The sequence below is a fragment of the Mchenga conophoros genome, linkage group LG15, assembly GCF_057382185.1.
Source record: "Mchenga conophoros isolate Kocher_MC1m ecotype Shallow Benthic linkage group LG15, M_conophoros_male_GT1.1, whole genome shotgun sequence".
NCBI lineage: Eukaryota > Metazoa > Chordata > Actinopteri > Cichliformes > Cichlidae > Mchenga > Mchenga conophoros.
The window spans coordinates 22,315,166-22,332,155 of NC_140540.1; the positions used below are offsets into that span (position 1 = coordinate 22,315,166).

Sequence of the window (16,990 nt, forward strand, 5' to 3'; positions counted from 1 at the left end):
CAAGGGTGGGATGTAGCAGGGAGGGAGCCGCGGAGGGCGGAGGAAGAACGGAGGAAGAGGGGGGTAAGGTGAAACACTGTAGCATTCAACTGGCTGCTGACAAAGAGGATGATGATGATGACGATGCTTCTTTGAGGTTGAGAGGAGGGTGAGGCATTTTAAAGCGGAGAGCAATGAATTGTTCGGACTTCATTTTGTTTCTATAGAAAACACTGATTAATGACGAACTGTTGTGATTTAGTGTAATGGCTGAGGTCATTTTTAAACAAAACGAGCGATTACCTCAGTGTGGCTTGAATGCTCTGTCGGCTGTGACAACATTAAAACTGCTCTGCCACTATTGTCCCCGCTGCACAATGTTGGAGTGGCTGAATTGAGTGAAAAGGGACAAAGATAAGGGGGAGGATGATGATGTTGCTGAAGATTTAGGGGGGAGGGCAAAGAAAACAAAAGTAAAAGGGTTTGAGGAGGTGGAGACGGGCAGCAGAACTACTGATGGTTTAATGATGCGAATCAAATATAAAATATTTACAGCTTTTGCAATCTTACAAACAGTGAAATGAAAAGCTGTGATTAATCCTCTGGGGACTATGAGTGTCTCTACAAAGTATCATGTAAATAATCTATTACCATTACATATTAGTGTTAGGATAGAATCAGCAAATACACAATCCACTATTTTATGTTCCTCATTCTCAAAATGTATAAGTACCGATCTGATCTGGCAAATTAAGACTTAATAGGAAAATATGATCATTTAATGTTGGTTATTTAACAGTGTTCTTAGAGAAAGTGCTACCTTCTGTTGCCAATAGCATCTGACTGGCCTTTGGATTTGGCTTTTGTTTTGTTAAAAGTTTTGACTAGAAAAACATTGAAATATATGGATAAAAATCAAATAATTTAATGTATATATAGTATTTTTATTTTTTTCCAATTCATTTTATTTATCCATTTTATTTTTGTATGTAAGCAATGGTTACTTAAGATAAAGAGAAAGAAAATTATCCATCTATCAATTTTCATTCACTTACCTAATTAATTATTAAAGGCATTAAGATGTGAAATGATTACCTTACAGTAAGAAATATTGAAACTCGTATGTAGTGTTGCACTGATTTTGCATTCAGAAAAAAAATAAATAAATAAAAAAATAAGGACCAGGAATGAATTGGCAGCTCATTCATCCCTGAAAAAAAATGTGCTGGTATTGCAGATTTTCAAGATGATATATTTTAGACATCCTGACTGATATAATACTGCACATTTGGAAACTCATATCCATTGTATATTATTTAATTTTTACAGAGAAAAAGGCTGAGTCAGTCAGGAGCTTATTGATTATGGGTGAGCTTGCACATCCTGAGATCCATAAATAAAAACCTGAATAGGACAGAAGAACAGCAAGAAGTGATACAAAATAGATTATTGGGTCTGGCAAACAACCTAACCCCAGTGGATAAAAATACAGGTAGCGTTTATGATGCCCAACCAATAAGCAGAATTTAATGTATTTTTGATTGGCTGAGATATTTGGCATAATGTCTCTTTTCTCATTGCATATGTTACACGATCCAAAAGAAGAAACCGGAACATCGGTGACACAGGCTATTGTAATGCATGAAGCAGCTCGTGTAGAAAGTTAAGAAAGTTTTAAGAAATGTTTGATCTTTCTTGTCATTGGTTGGATCTCAAACTAATGAAAATTAAAATCCATGGAGAAGAGATGAGATCCCAAACATTCATATTCAGGACAAATTCATCTGGTTTCACTAGAATCTGAACAATAGTCAGTTTCTGTGAAAAAGAAAAATTACCCACAAACTGATCGATATGACACTGAGTTTAACCTCATGTGCAGTTTGGGTGAAGACTCATTTGGTGATCGTTGTATGGAAGTTTTACTAAAATCTAACTAATATATTTAGGAGAAATGCACGAATGGACACCTGGCACCTGACCTTGTACTGTAAATCTATCCATTTATACTCACAAACCTTAATAATATTTATTTTACAAGGCTACATCCAAACCAGTGTCAGCGTTCAGCTTTCAGCTTGGAGGGAGGTCGTGTGAAGCAGTTTGTAAACTGAAAAATGGCTAGAAATTCTATCATATAGTAACACAGCTCTTTGGTGTACTCAATCGATTTTCAGAAATTGGATCATATATAGTGACATAGTAATGTAGACAGAACTGATGGCACACATATAAAAGCATTACAGAAATATATAGAATATATAGATATATATATTTAAGAATAGCAGGATGTTGGCGCGCGGCTTTGCTGTGATGCACTTTGTTTGTGGAGAGAAAGCTGCTACTCCATTTGGCTTTAATTATTTAATGGAAGCAGAATCTCATTACGCTTTCTGCTAAAAACACAAAATGAGAGCAACCATTGGATTTCCTAACACCCCCCCCCCCCCCCCATAAAAAACAAAACATAAACTGTGCGATGGACAAAATCTAAATAACGCAGTCCTTCCAGCTGATCTGTAAATCTGAGCCAAGTTCCGCACACAGACAGAATATCACTGCTTTTCACATGATTTTTAGGACATTAAAGTTAAACGCTGCATCCTTGAATGCAGCTTAAACACATGAAGCTGCAAGATTGAGTCCACTGACTGTCAGCGACTGCACAGTCGGTTACCCATCAGATTCAGGACAGCTCATTCATTACAGTGAGTGGCAGGTAGTTGATCTGAGGTCAGATGGCGTCAGACTGTGACAGATCACGTTAACGAGGTGATTCACAAATCTAAACCTCAGGAACAAGACAGCATGAGAAGCTGCTGCAGTCCACTGTATGATACAACATGTTACACTCATGACACAGAAATAATGTCAGTGTAGACAATAAAATCTGTCAACAAGATGAAGAGCTAAGAAAATATAATTTCTTACTTTAGTGGTAGTGTGTCCACAACTAAATGTTTAATGCTTTTCTTGTTTTAAGATTTTTCAATGTTCCTCTGTTTTTTAACCTGCCTTAAAAATCTCTAAAGTCATTTGTATGACTTTTCTTGAACTGTTTTTTCATGTAAAACCTGTTCATATATTACTTTAAATCATACTTTTGAGAAGAACACCCTTAAAGAACCACACAGTACCACACAGCTCTAATCCCTCTGTAACACTGTAATCCTGGAGGATTATGTCAGGATGGGTTTGAATCCCATTTTGCGCACACTTTATTACCTCCTGTGTTTCTTATGACACTTGAATGTAATCTAATTTACACACAAAGAAATGTAAGTGGAAGGTAGTGCTTCACACAGTCGAGTAAATCAGTCATGAACTGTGTTGCATGTTCTTATAGGCATAGGAACACAAATCCCAAAGAGCACCATCTGTCTGCAGCAAACAATGAAGCAGCACATTAAACAAAGACTGCAGAGAAGTTCAGCTTAAGGACACAAACGCTGTTGCATCAGATACTAACTCAGAACTCTTGCCCCGTTGACTGTGTTCTGACATAAATCGGTAAGCAGGGCAAAAAAATAAAAACATTAAAAAAAAACACAACTGGAAGGATTGTTTTTCTAGGTGTGTAAGAAAAAAGATGGTAGAAGACACACAACATAAGATCTACAATCACTGAAGAAGATATTTCACACATGTATTCCAAACCTTTAGACTTCAAAATCTGCAAACCACAATGACAAGAAATCTCAGAGACTTACGGCCATGCTTCTTTAAAAGTGTCCATTATATCAACTTTCTGCTGTTTTTGTTTCCTTTATTGTGTCACGCTTTTTGTGCACATAAAACATTTTGCAAAGTTTGTATAAAAGGAGATACTCACTGTCTAACTGCTGCTGAACTGCCTGAGACACACTGTTTTAGGATCCAGGCTTTTTTCTATAACATACCTAAACTGGTGTTTAACACTCTGGTTTGATTCTCGACCAGGAGCTAGTTTGGTGCGCCTTCAAAATGAGCCACTGCCTTACTCATATTTTCATCATGTTAGAGTTTCTAACTGATGGCTCTTAAAGGGCCGTTCATTGATTTAAGATCATGCCAGTGCCAAATCTAGAATGAATCCCATTCATTTCCACCTGAAGGTACCAAAAAGCTGGTCTAAACACAACATCACCAAAAAAAGGCCAAAAGTTGGGACCAACTGTGGGTGGAAAAGAGGTATTACGTGTTACATAAACTAATGTCTGACAGGTCAGCTGACCAAACGTTTTAGAAGGGAAAGACAGGAGCAGATGAAAAGGATGTGCTGCATCAGAGTACCACATGAGTACACTGATGCAATGCCACTTTCTTGGGTTTAAACATACTGCAGCAGCATCGTGTCTTATGTCAACACGGTGAGCCTATAAACCAAAGTGAAGTTGTTTAGCGATGCTGTGCCACATTTGGCAAAAACCGAACACAACATATCAACGCAAACACCTCGTACCAGCTGCCAAGCACAGCACAGCCAACTATGACCTCCTCTGTATCCTAAAGTATTCTAGAGTGAAATATGAGGTCATCTGTCAGGCAGCTTGGCCCAAACTGAGAATGAAGGTGTTGCAAAGGTTCAGTCAAAATCTAGACCTCAACCCAAATTAAACGCCCAGATGAAAGCTGTGTAAACAAATGCTCATAAACAATGATGTTTATGAGCATCATTGTTTATGAACAGTCATACAGAGCACAGTTACTTCAAATTATTCCTGCTCAAAGTGGATCTACATGTAACTGAAATTGGGTATACTTCATTTCTTACAGCCATTCATAGAATACCATAAAGGCTTATAATGTTGTTAGCATTCATCAATGAACGAGATAGGCTGTCTTAATCATTGGACAGAAGTGGACACATAATAGCTAAAGACAGTATACACATTGGTTTAGGTTTTTTTTGTTGTTAATGTTGAAAAAAAAAAAAAACAGGAGCGGGATTAATTAGCTAACTTAACGGTTATAGCTTTAGGCTAAGAAAATATAAATCTCCAGTCAAAGACCCAGCAGGGGGTCAACTTAAGCCTGGAACGTGGTTTGTAAAGAACTGGCAGAAACGTTGAATTTGCTGATCATATTTGTGCAGTCATGCTGATAAACCCTTAATGGCTAGCATGATCCTCCACACAATCACAACAAAGCAGAGAGTATGTTGTTTATTCTCTTTAACAGTCAGTGATAATGGGTCATGGAGTAAGACAGAATAAATGACCCCATCACTATCGCTGTCCCCCCATATTTCCTGTGTGCGTCTTGGATTTGCACTTACAGAGAAAAATAATAAAAAAATAAATAAAAGCCCAAAAGATAATCCTCAGAAAAACACAATCAGTCGTGTATTTGCAGATATAAAAATGAACACAGAGCCCTCGAAGGGGCCCCAGCAGGGATCCAGACTTGCTTCTTCTGTGATCTGTTCACAATACTGAGCTACAAATTTGGATCCCACTGCATGTGGCCTACATGCTATTTCCTTAAAACTAACACTATCAGGGTTGCCATGACAAACTTTAAAGCACAGACGAAGCAGTTTGAGCACCAATTCAAGAATGTCAAACTAGCTTATTTTGGGATGGTTAAGATTATTTATCCACCGAAAGGCAAACTCAACTGTCAAGCTCAATTAGAATTAATTTCAAGGTAAGTGGAATTGATTTGCCGTAGTTACATATTCAGCCTGTTTTTCAGCTGATAGGAAGGAAGTGTGGAACATGCAGTGAATTGTGGTCACAGCACTACTGAAAACCATGCAAGAAAAACAAGAGATTAACCAAAACCTAAAATAAACAAACGTTCACCCCTTTTGGTTTTGAGATTGATAACAGTTCCTCTAAAACACTAATGATACTGCATGCTTGTAGCTGCTTTTACAAAAGTTTAACTCAGGGATGCATTTGGTGTAAATTTGGGGCGATCGTGGCTCAAGAGTTGGGAGTTCGCCTTGTAATCGGAAGGTTGCCGGTTCGAGCCCCGGCTTGGACAGTCTCGGTCGTTGTGTCCTTGGGCAAGACACTTCACCCGTTGCCTACTGGTGGTGGTCAGAGGGCCCGGTGGCGCCAGTGTCCGGCAGCCTCGCCTCTGTCAGTGCGCCCCAGGGTGGCTGTGGCTACAATGTAGCTTGCCATCACCAGTGTGTGAATGTGTGTGTGAATGGGTGGATGACAGGTTGTATAAAGCGCTTTGGGGTCCTTAGGGACTAGAAAAGCGCTATACAAATACAGGCCATTTACCATAAATCAGCCTGAAACTACTTCAAATTCTCACACCCAAAAAAGCTCCGTACATTAGTGTGAGTCAGCTGCTTTCAGTGCACTTAATGGTTTAAAGATTCACAACCAAACCTGCTCAGACTGAAGTGACTCACTGACTGTTTAACAGTATTCAGATCTCTCTCTGAGTGTGTGGGAATGATTCAGGCTTAATTCTGCTGTACAGAGGCTGAAATGCAATATTTAATGCATTTCCTAGGTGTTTATTTGGATTAAAAATTATTATTTGGGGAAAATTGTGCCACAAATGCAATTTATATGCACCTAACTTGCAGCACGATCCTTTATTAGCTTTTGAATTTGGGTTCATTTAAAAGGCCCTCTGCTCCGAGTATACTGGAGTCTTCTGACTTTTAAACAAGAAAAGTATGTAGTTCAGGTTTTAAGTAGTGGTATGTGTATTCTCCTTATTATCATTTAGCAAAATTTACAAAAACAGAGAAAACTACGTGTGTAGGGTCCTATGTATTTTTAGCTGTGAACTAATACGTATTTGTGGCTCCAATTAATATTCAACACACCAGGACAGCGTTTGTTTGTGTGACTGAGTCAAAACAAACAAGTGTAAGAGTGTACTCGTGTTATTCAGGAACATATTAATTAAGGTGGCACAATGATGGATTTTTTAATATTGTTTAGGCTTTAATGTAGCTCAGTGGGACAAAGAAATAAAGCATATGAGGCACGGGACACATGCACAAACACAATAACTGTTCGCAGGATACATTGGTACTTTATGGCATTTGCGGTAATTAAAAAAAAATGCTGACAATAGGAAAGTAAAGGCCATAGGCCATCAGAAATTATATTCTTCTTTTCATATCCTGAGAAAAATAAGACTGAATTGATCACCACAGCCATTTCGATTTCAGTGTCTAGTTTTTCTTTTTGCATTTTATTTCTCAAAGTAAAACCAATTAAACCACCTTATCGCACCTATTTTCGTTGTTTTCTGCACCAAGCGATGAACATCCATTCGGCCAAGCAGTCGCACAGTTAGGAATGACTCAGGGCTCAGCTAATAGCTCCCATCAATAATTCAGGCTCTAATCTGTGTCTGGAGAGCCGTCAGAAATGTGTTATGTATGGACTCATCACAGTGATACACTGGCTTGAGTCTACAGTTATTTCCTCCCCTTGAAAAAAGGGAGGATTTTTCCCTCACCAACATACCACATCAACTGTGTGCTGACAGCAGAAAACTAATGTTTACAGAAAGTGGAGGAGGTGGAAAGGAGCATCAAAGTATCCGGCTAAAGAAGAAATGCACTTTGCTAACGTCTTTGTCTTTGTGGGGATTAGTAGAAATGTGACTTTAGGGAGCATAGTTCAGTCTCTTCTAAGAAGAATTGCTGATTAGTTTGCAAAATAGCAGGATTTTGCCAACTAGTGACAATAAGACTAGTCACCTATATTTAGACCAATGAGAATTTGGCCAGATGGAAGTATGTTGACCAAACAACTGACCAGTGAACCCTGAGACTATCTCCAACACATAATTCATAAGAAAAAGCAAAGGGTAAATGATAATTAATTAATTAATTCTATCATTATAATGTGTATAATGATACAAAAAAGTGTACAATTCTGTATAATTTGGTACAAAGCCATGATATTAACATTACCAGACCACTGCAACCCTAACCACCCTAATATACACGTAAATACACACAACAGTTACAAAATGCTTTTAGGCATGTAAACAGTTCAGACTGTTCAGACTGTTATAAGCTGATAAGAGGGCAACAGTAACTCAAATAACCACTCATCACAACCAGAAGAGCATCTTTTAACATACAACACATCAAACCTCTAAGAAGATGAGCTACAGCAGTAAAGTCCACACCATCACACGTATCAGTTATGAACAGGAAACTCAAGCTGCAACACTGGGTCACCAACACTGGATGAGAGAAGCTTGGAAAAACATTGTCAGGTCTGAGAAGTTTTGATTTCTGCTGACATTTGGATGGTAGTCAGACTGTGGTCTAAACAACATGAAAGCATGGACCCATCCTGCCCAGTTCTGATGTTGGATCTTGGCACATTTTGGGCCCTTTGCACCACCTGAGCATTGTTTAAATGTCACAGCCTACCTCAGTATTTTTGCTGACTGTTTCCATCCCTTCTGACCACACTGTACCCATCTTATGACAGCTGCTTTCAGCAGGATAACACAACATGTCATAAAGGTCAGATCATCTCAAACTGGTTGTGCCTGACAATGAGTTTGCTGTACTCAAACTCACTGTCACTAGATCTCAATCCAACAGAGCACATTTAGGGTGTGGTGAAATGGGAGATTCACATTGTGGATGTGCAGCCAGCGTTTATGTGGCTCAACACTTTTTTGAATCTATGCCATGAAGAATTGAAGCAGATCTGGGAAGGTGAACTTAACAAACTGTCCGCTGAGTGTAAATTATACAGTGAGAATTTCATGTTACTGATCAATGTTTCCTGTCATTATTTGAAAGAAAATCTTCTGTTTTCGGCTTGGTTTCCAGAATATCAGAAGCACCGGTTCAATCATTCAAAATGTAGCTGCGAAAAGTCACCAGTCATTACAGCACTGGATGATTTCTACATTTTATTTCTCTCTGAAGTGAAACATATATATTGTCATCATGCTCAAACCCCTAAAATCACAGGTAACACGACCAACAAGTCTCCTATGGACCAAACAACAACAGCTGTTGCTATGGAGGCCTTTTACACAGTACCAACTACAAAGGTAAGGTAATTTGATAACCGTCATTACTCTCAGCCTTCTTTATATTCAAAAGAGGGTTTGATGCAGGTCCTGTTTATCAGCAGCAACATTAGATTTTTGGAAGGTAAACACTCTATTCTCACAGAGGTATACGGAAAGCTTCTGTCGTGCTTGTTTTACCCTCAGGGAATTTGCAAGAAAAAAACCACAGGATCCAAATTAAGTGTAAAACTCAAACGATGCAGTTGTGACACTTTGGTATCCATCACAGACATATCAGGTAATTTCTCAGACCACGCTGCGTCTCACTCAACACTTCCCTCAAGAAACACTTCCCCTTAGATTTCACTTGACTAATGGGGCTCAACACAAATTGGCAGATGATTCACAGAGATGTCGAGAAAGCAATAACAACCTCCCTTATCTATGTACACACACACACACACACACACACAAATTTTTCCAAGATTTCAGAGAACATTACATTGACTTTCATTTAGTTCATTCAGAAGTAACTCTTACTTACCAACCCTTTGTCCTAACCTTATCTTAAACTTTGATGTATGTTATGGGCACTTTGTCCCCATAAAGAAGACAAATCCCCTAATGTGACTACAGACAGATTTATGTCACCACAACACGAGTAATTGTCACCCAAACACAGCAATAAGCAAGACCTTTCCTCTCGGGTTTGGCTAGTGACACGAGGACAGCGCTATATGCTTCCTGTGAGTCTTTTCTCCCGTAACCTATTTCAGTAATAACGTTAAAGGTGTTTGTGACGGCTAAGAAGACTAATGCGTTTTCATGCCATGAAAAAAATCGTAACTATACTAATATAAATGTCATATCTCACTTCATTTCTCTGTTTACACGATAAAAGCTGGAATACCACCTCTTATTAGCAAACTGACAACCAGTAAAAATCACTTTTTTTTACATCATCTACCTGCCAAATGAGGCTTGAAAAGAAGAAGAAGAAGAAGAAATACCCAGCAGTGCGTAATCAAAATGGAAATGTCATTATTTTTTTCCTCATGTGATTTAAAGAAGCTCACAGCTTTAACATGGTGCTTGACTTGTTCCTAAGTGGAACATTTCGACTGCAGAGAGGATGATGGAAAGAGGGCTGGAGGTTTGTTCCGGTGCTGTAGCAAAATCAAAAATAGTACTTTAGAGAAAAGTAAAGCTTACGATTTTACAGAAGAGGGAAAATAAAGTTGGTCAGGGACAAGACTATAATTGTAGAAGCTTAGAATATAGGATATTTATCCTATTTACTATGTTAATCTATGTATAAGTTGCTAACTTTTTGCTCTAGTGTCAAATATATTCAGGAAATAAGAATAATTTGCCACTAACATATTAGGACATTCGATATGATTGTAAAGTGTGAAACAAAATGAAACTAAAGCTTTTCGTACAGGATTTAAGAACAATTCTGGTTCAGGATCAAATAAATCATTTTCATGTTTCGGGATGCAAACTGCAGCTCTGGAGTCAGAGTCAGATCCAACCCAGCTCCTTACCTGTAGTCCCTCAATCGCCAGTCGCAGCATGCTGGGAGTCAGTTTGGATGCCTGCTTGAAGGTGAAGTTACTCCAGTCAATGATGAGGATGAAGCCGTTGACCTGCAGCTCGGGATCTTCTATCATAGATTCCAGTGACAGCAAGATAGCCCTCAGTATGTCCACAAACGTGTATCTGAGACGAATGTAAGATAGCTTTTAATTTAACAAAATAGCAGAACAGATTTTACAGTCATGAAGAGAAATGAAAAAAAGTATATATATTGACGGTTTGACGAGCTAAGGAGATGAAGGACATTTGTAAAGTTAAAAGTTGAAAATATCAAACATCTCCCAGCTACACTTTCTCAAATTCGAGGATTTATTGCAGCATTTGATTGCAAGATAAAAAAAAATCTCTGGTTTGAGTTCTGATTAGACGGGTCAACACCGCGGACATCAAACTCGCTCATGACAAACTTTGATAAAGCCTTTGACATTTGCTAACATTGACTAAAGAATTTATTAAATAAAAAATGTTACTTGAATCAGTTAAAAGACAAGAGTGCTGAACTGCCCTCATTCATAAATCTCATGAAAGAGCTGTAGACGGTATCTCTGAATCAGCCTGACACAACTTTGTCAGTAAAATTTATTGATAACCTTCACTCAATTTAATTTGGTCATGAATTAATTATAGGTCTTTAGTTCCTTTGTGCCACAAAATGGTTGTGAAAAAGCTCAAATGTATCTGCTGGGTGTTTTCAGGGACATTTTAATTGCTGTCATTGGTGACTGTGTGGTCCCTGGTGCTACTTTCGTCCATCCCTGTGGGTTTTCATCCAGCTGATACCTCAGATGCTTCACGTACCTATTTAACACTTGTGCTTTTTTTCCTGTTTTTTGTTGCCCTTCATTATCTTATCTCGCTCTTCATCTTTCTCTGCTTCCTTATCAAGAAACCTATTGCCTTAGTCTACAGATAATGTACTTTTTAATTAGCTTATCAGGCAGCAAAACAGATGTCCTTTTCATAATTGCGGGCACAAGTTGAGGCGTCTACTAGTTGAGACTACTAATAATATATCCAGAATATCCAACATAGCTTTTAAGTCTTTCTAAACTGCACTGGACAGAAACAAAAGCATAACATGAAACACCCAGACAGATTTCACAAACTGATTCATGTTCAGAGAGGAGCGATCAATCATTTATTTTATTTTAATCTTATGAATGCAATTAAAACTTGCAAACTTTTTCTACTTGACACCACACTAAAACATAAAGGTTTTATCACACTATGTGTAGTTTATGTGATCAAAGTCATGCGAAAGCGAGCGAGATCTGTCGGGTTATTGTTATTTCCTTGTTTTTTATTAGATACACGGTAAATTATTTGTTGTGTAATCAGATATATGGAACAGATGGTGGACGTCTCTACAGATTCTGGTTATATCCAAAACAATAAACAAGCCCGATTCTATATTGAAGCCAAATAAACTGCAACTTATGGTAAATGGCCTGCATTTGTATAGCGCTTTTCTAGTCCATAGGACCCCAAAGCGCTTTACACTACATTCAGTCATTCACCCACACATTCACACACTGGCGATGGTAAGCTACATTGTAGCCACAGCTGCCCTGGGGCGCACTGACAGAGGCGAGGCTGCCGGACACAGGCGCCACCGGGCCCTCTGACCACCACCAGTAGGCAAACATGGGGTTAGTATCTTGCCCAAGGATATTTGACATGCAGCCCGTAGGCAGCCTGGGATCGAACCACCGACCTTCTGATTAGTGGCTGACCTGCTCTGCCACCTGAGCTACAGCCACCCTGAGCAGACAGCTCAGACAACTTAGAGCTTTAATATGAGTCAAGTTTCTAGCCTTGAACCAGTCTGGCTCAGTCTGTGCTGTTATTTATGAGACAGTAAAGCACTAGACTCTGTGAATGAATAGTGACAGTAATACAGACTAATGAAAAAATATAACAAAAAAATACACAAATGCTGTCTGCAGATTCATCCCTAAAATGTTGAGGAAATGTAATTTCAGCACTTAATTTTACATTAATTTGTTATTTTATTGACTACAATTGTAAGGATATAAACACAGAGTAATGAGGGGTATCTAACAGCCCCTATGTTACTGAATTAAGTACTCTGACACCACTTTATCTAAAGCGTAAACATTCATATCTAAAGCCTAAAGTGCTTTGAGTGCTCCGGTAGAGTAGAAAAGCGCGATATAAGAACCAGTCCATTTACCATGTTCTATTTAAACCTGTTACTATCTGATAGTTGTAATTACAAAGATTTTCCCCTGAAATAAGCCACAGTGGGTGAATAAGCCAGGCCCTGAAAGGTCTTGAGATGATTTACAGTATAGGGCACATGAGGCATAAGATGAATACAGGATGTGACAAACACGTGCAAGAAACCAACACTTCATTTCAAGGCGTCATAAGATAACAAGACAAGGCCCCAGAACACGAGACGTGGGTGTTGTTTTCTGGGTTTAATCTGGTCAACCAGCCATTTAAACGTATTTATACATTGAAACTAAACTTATTTGGAAAGTGAAAGGTGAAAAAAATATATATTTTATGGCCATTGCAAAGAACTAAATTCAACCTAACATCAGCTTTTCATCAACTCATGGTTACCCACTCTGTAATTCTCTGTTGATTATACCGAAGGTCTGAAACTAAAATTGGGTTAAATTTGGTTTAGACCATTATTTAGACATACAGATCACACCTAGCCTTTTTTATTTCTTCAAATAAGCAAACTTAAAAAAGTATTACTGGCCCCGAGAAACAGTTTAAATCTGCTGAGGAGATTGCAGAGAACGATGTACCATTTTAACCAAATTTAGATGTAAACATTTTTGTAGCCATGTCAACAAAGTGAGAAAATGCCTGTAAAAACTAATTTTAGTATTTTTCAGACATCTATAAAAGTCTTTTTGGTGTCTGTTAAACTGCTTTTTACTGGATGGGAAGGTTCTGTTTTACAGTCATGCAAACATGCTGAATATATTCACTGTTTAGTTTGAACATATTAGTAGTATGCTAACTTTGTTACTTAGCAATAAATGCAACAGAGCCTGTATAAATCTTATATCAGTCAAAGACATTCAAAAATAAAACTGATCAGTGTAACTTTAGTTTACTGCCTGACATTATTTGGTGATAAACCAAAGTAAACTGCAAGGAACACAAAATTCTGCCTGTGTTGTATCTACAAAATAAAGATTTGATCACCAAAATCGAAATCAAATTGAAAACAGTTCATCCTGAGGGAGACATACAGTCACAGCTTCAATGGCCTGCTAAGCTATTACAGCTCAGTTTTTGTTTTGTTTTTTTATAGTTGTTTGGATATTTAAGTCTGGGGCAAAACTGTAGACCAGGTGACCAGAGCCATTTCCCCAGCTTGGGTAAAAAGACTAAAAACCATGCAGCCAGACTTGAGAATATTTGACATTGTGTGTTTATGCTGAAATAAATTATAAATAAGTACAAACTGTACTGTACACCCTCCCCCCTGTCCACAGACCTCTGGTGTGAGGCTGTGATTTGTGATTTGGGATAGGCTACCTCTCAGTCCTCATTAAAAAAAAAAGGTATTACGCTTCATCATCACGCTGCAGACAGTGTGCTGTGACTGGACACAGCCCAGACAGCACCTTTGGGATGAACTGGAATGCTGACCCTGAGCCAATTAGTCCAACATCAGTGGGCCACCTCACTAAATGTCCTCCCATCTTAAAATCCTTGCCAGGAAATGAGCTCAGCATTTACACAGTGTACGGGTGATATATATGGATATTTAGCTACATGTGTTTTTATTATTTTGGATTTCATACTTTTATTTTAATATTTCCATAAAGATTATTTAGTTGGTTAAAGAGTTCTTGTAGTTTCCTAGTAAACAACAGCTGTGTGGTGCTGAATAGACAGTTCCATAAACCAGTCTCCACTTTATAAAGATTAAAACACTGATTTCTACTCTCCAAAAGCCCTTTTTTCTTCTCATTAATAACAACCCCTCTTTGTTACCTGCTCTGGTCCCAGTTGGCAGCGAACAGGACCAATATTTTCCTGCCATATCTGTCCAGATTGGAGAGCACGCCAGGGAAACCATCCTTCAGGGCCTGCTTAATGCCCGGGTCAGTTGCTTTCAAGTTCTTGAACATGTCTAGGTTTTGCTGTCTGTACTCAAAATACTGTGCCAGCAGCCGGAACGCCTCAAAGTGATTGAATTTCCTGGCTCGGAGGAATCTGAGGATAAACGCATCGTCTGTCCTGAGGAACCCGATGTCCGGTCTGGTGATGATCATGTCCCTGACCTCCTGGATGTCCTGGTGTAAAGTCTCAGGGTTTTCTTTCAGCTCTACCTTGGCCTTCTCCAGGGTCTCTGGAGACAAACCAGCCTGTAAGTGAGTCATCTTTTGCAACAGCTGTCCCTCCACAGGGGATCACACCACACCAGCTTCCAATGAAACACCAGTACAAATGGTTACCCCCGGAGCAGCAACAGGGTAAGAAAGTATACTGAAGTGTTTTCTTCACGCTTTCCTGATCAGTAGCTGACTTCAGATGGAGGCCTGCTGCTCTGTAGACGTAATCCACCCTGAACTGGCACACACGCAGCTGCTATGATGCTCCTGTGATGCATAATCAACATATGGGCCATTCACTTTTTGCGCACAGAAAAAAATCAGTTCCACCACAAAGAATTCAACTTTATCACAATTTCCCACCATGTATATCATGAATCAGGTCCTCCAGCCTTCAGGCGGTACATCCAACCTGCTGATCCGGGCGGCCTGAGCTCGGAGTCGACAGACATCCGCTTCCCTCCATGTCAGAGCCTCTCCTCTCTTTCTCTCTCTTTCTGTGGCACAATGACGATGACAGCATCACCGACTCCCCGGCGTCGCTCGCGGCGGCCAGGCAATGCGGCACGACCCTGCAGCAACCTGCTATATCATCATCATCATCATCCCTCCGCCTTCACAACGCATCTCCATCCGCCGACCGACCAATACTGGTGCTGGTGCTACTGGTGGTGCCGCCGACGGCTTCGCCACAGTCCAATCGAAGCAGATTTGGCCGCTTTTTTCTGCGTCTACATCCCAGTTTTACTGATCTCCGCTGCTCGTCCACATAACCCAAAAACTGGGTGTGAATTTAGGTTTCTAATAATGTTCATGAAAGCCCCAAAAGAGGGAATCCAGCAGCACAGGTGTCCCGCAAGGTTTTGTTCCCCTCCTGCCTCCGTTTTTTGTTTTTTTTGTTTTTTGAAAGGGGTGGGGTAGATGTGTGCGTGTGGGGGGATTGCCGTCTCCGCTCCGCCTGCTGCTGCTGCTGCTGCCGTCTGTTCGCCGGGAAAGTGACTGACAACAAGAGTCTGTGATCCGGTCGGTGTACGGTCACCACCGGCGGGGAGGAAGGGGGAAAGGGGTGGGGGTAGAGTGTAAGATGGAAAGACAACAGATGCAACGAGGAACGAAGGGAGGGGAGAGAGGGCCAGGTGGCAAAGAGATGGAGAATAGCTGTAAAAAAGGATGCTCAGCGGAGGAGAGAGCAGGCAACTCAAATGAACGGGTGTAGGGCAATAAGATGAAGGTAAATGCTGAAGACAGGGAGGGGTTCTGGGCTTTGGAGGCCCGACGGAAAGTTGGGAACCTCTATGTCACCTTCTTCTTTCTCTGTTTCACCTTAAAGAACCGTTTGTGTGTAGGTTTTATATCTGAAATTATGCACAGGTTAACTTTAATTTGCATTTAACTTTAAATTTAATGTAATTTTTGATGAAGGAAATGATAGAAAATGTGCTGTAGCTTTGTATTTTTCCTCGCCTTGCTGGGATTTCATAAGAAATATGAACTAAGAATCATAATGAAGACTTCACTGAATTAAAATCTGTCCTGTCACAAAGCCATCCTGTCCTGGGTTTTTGTTTGTCTGTGTTTTCTGTACATTTTTATCTCCATACTGTATATCACATATGTTCTAAAGCTTTCTAAACACTTTTTATAAAAAAAAAATACTTAAAGTGTTTGATATTTCATTTACATTTCATGTGAAATCAGTGCAAGTTTTAAGGTAATTTATTAAATGTCTTAAATAAAATATGCATTCGCTCATTAAATGCTATTTGGAAGAATGTAACCTCGTCCATGGGTTATTTAAATTCCCCCAAAACATCAAAGAATTGACCTACAAACCATCCCATCTGCTCAGTTTGAATTTGTAGAGTGAACCTGTTTTTTTGCATTTTAGAGTTATGTGTTATCTACGGCAGAAAATAAGAATGACAGTGCATCAAATATAAAATCTGTTAGTGTCATGAGGATAAGGGAAGAGATCACTGCTAAAACTGGCGACATGAATGCAAACAGCAGACTTTTCCACCGAAACAACCTCAGCTTCTAAGCATGAGTTCAGTAATTCATTTCCCCTTTTGTTCAGATCATTCCTGGCTTTTTTCTGCCATCGTACATGAAATGCATTAAATTCTTCC

The 16,990-nt window shown here is 39.3% G+C and overlaps 1 protein-coding gene across 1 annotated transcript in view; it reads right to left on the reverse strand.

Moving 5' to 3' along the window:
• The window catches only part of LOC146558322 (clavesin-2), a 48,962-nt gene extending 33,061 nt beyond the window's left edge, over positions 1-15,901 (reverse strand). Inside the window, exons 1-2 of the mRNA XM_085248151.1 lie at positions 14,521-15,901; positions 10,479-10,653 (exon numbers count right to left, since the gene is read on the reverse strand). Of these exons, the coding sequence (XP_085104277.1) occupies positions 10,479-10,653; positions 14,521-14,909 (564 nt within the window). The 5' untranslated portion in view covers positions 14,910-15,901. The remainder of the gene's footprint in view (positions 1-10,478; positions 10,654-14,520) is intronic.
• Between the last annotated feature and the right edge of the window lie 1,089 nt (positions 15,902-16,990).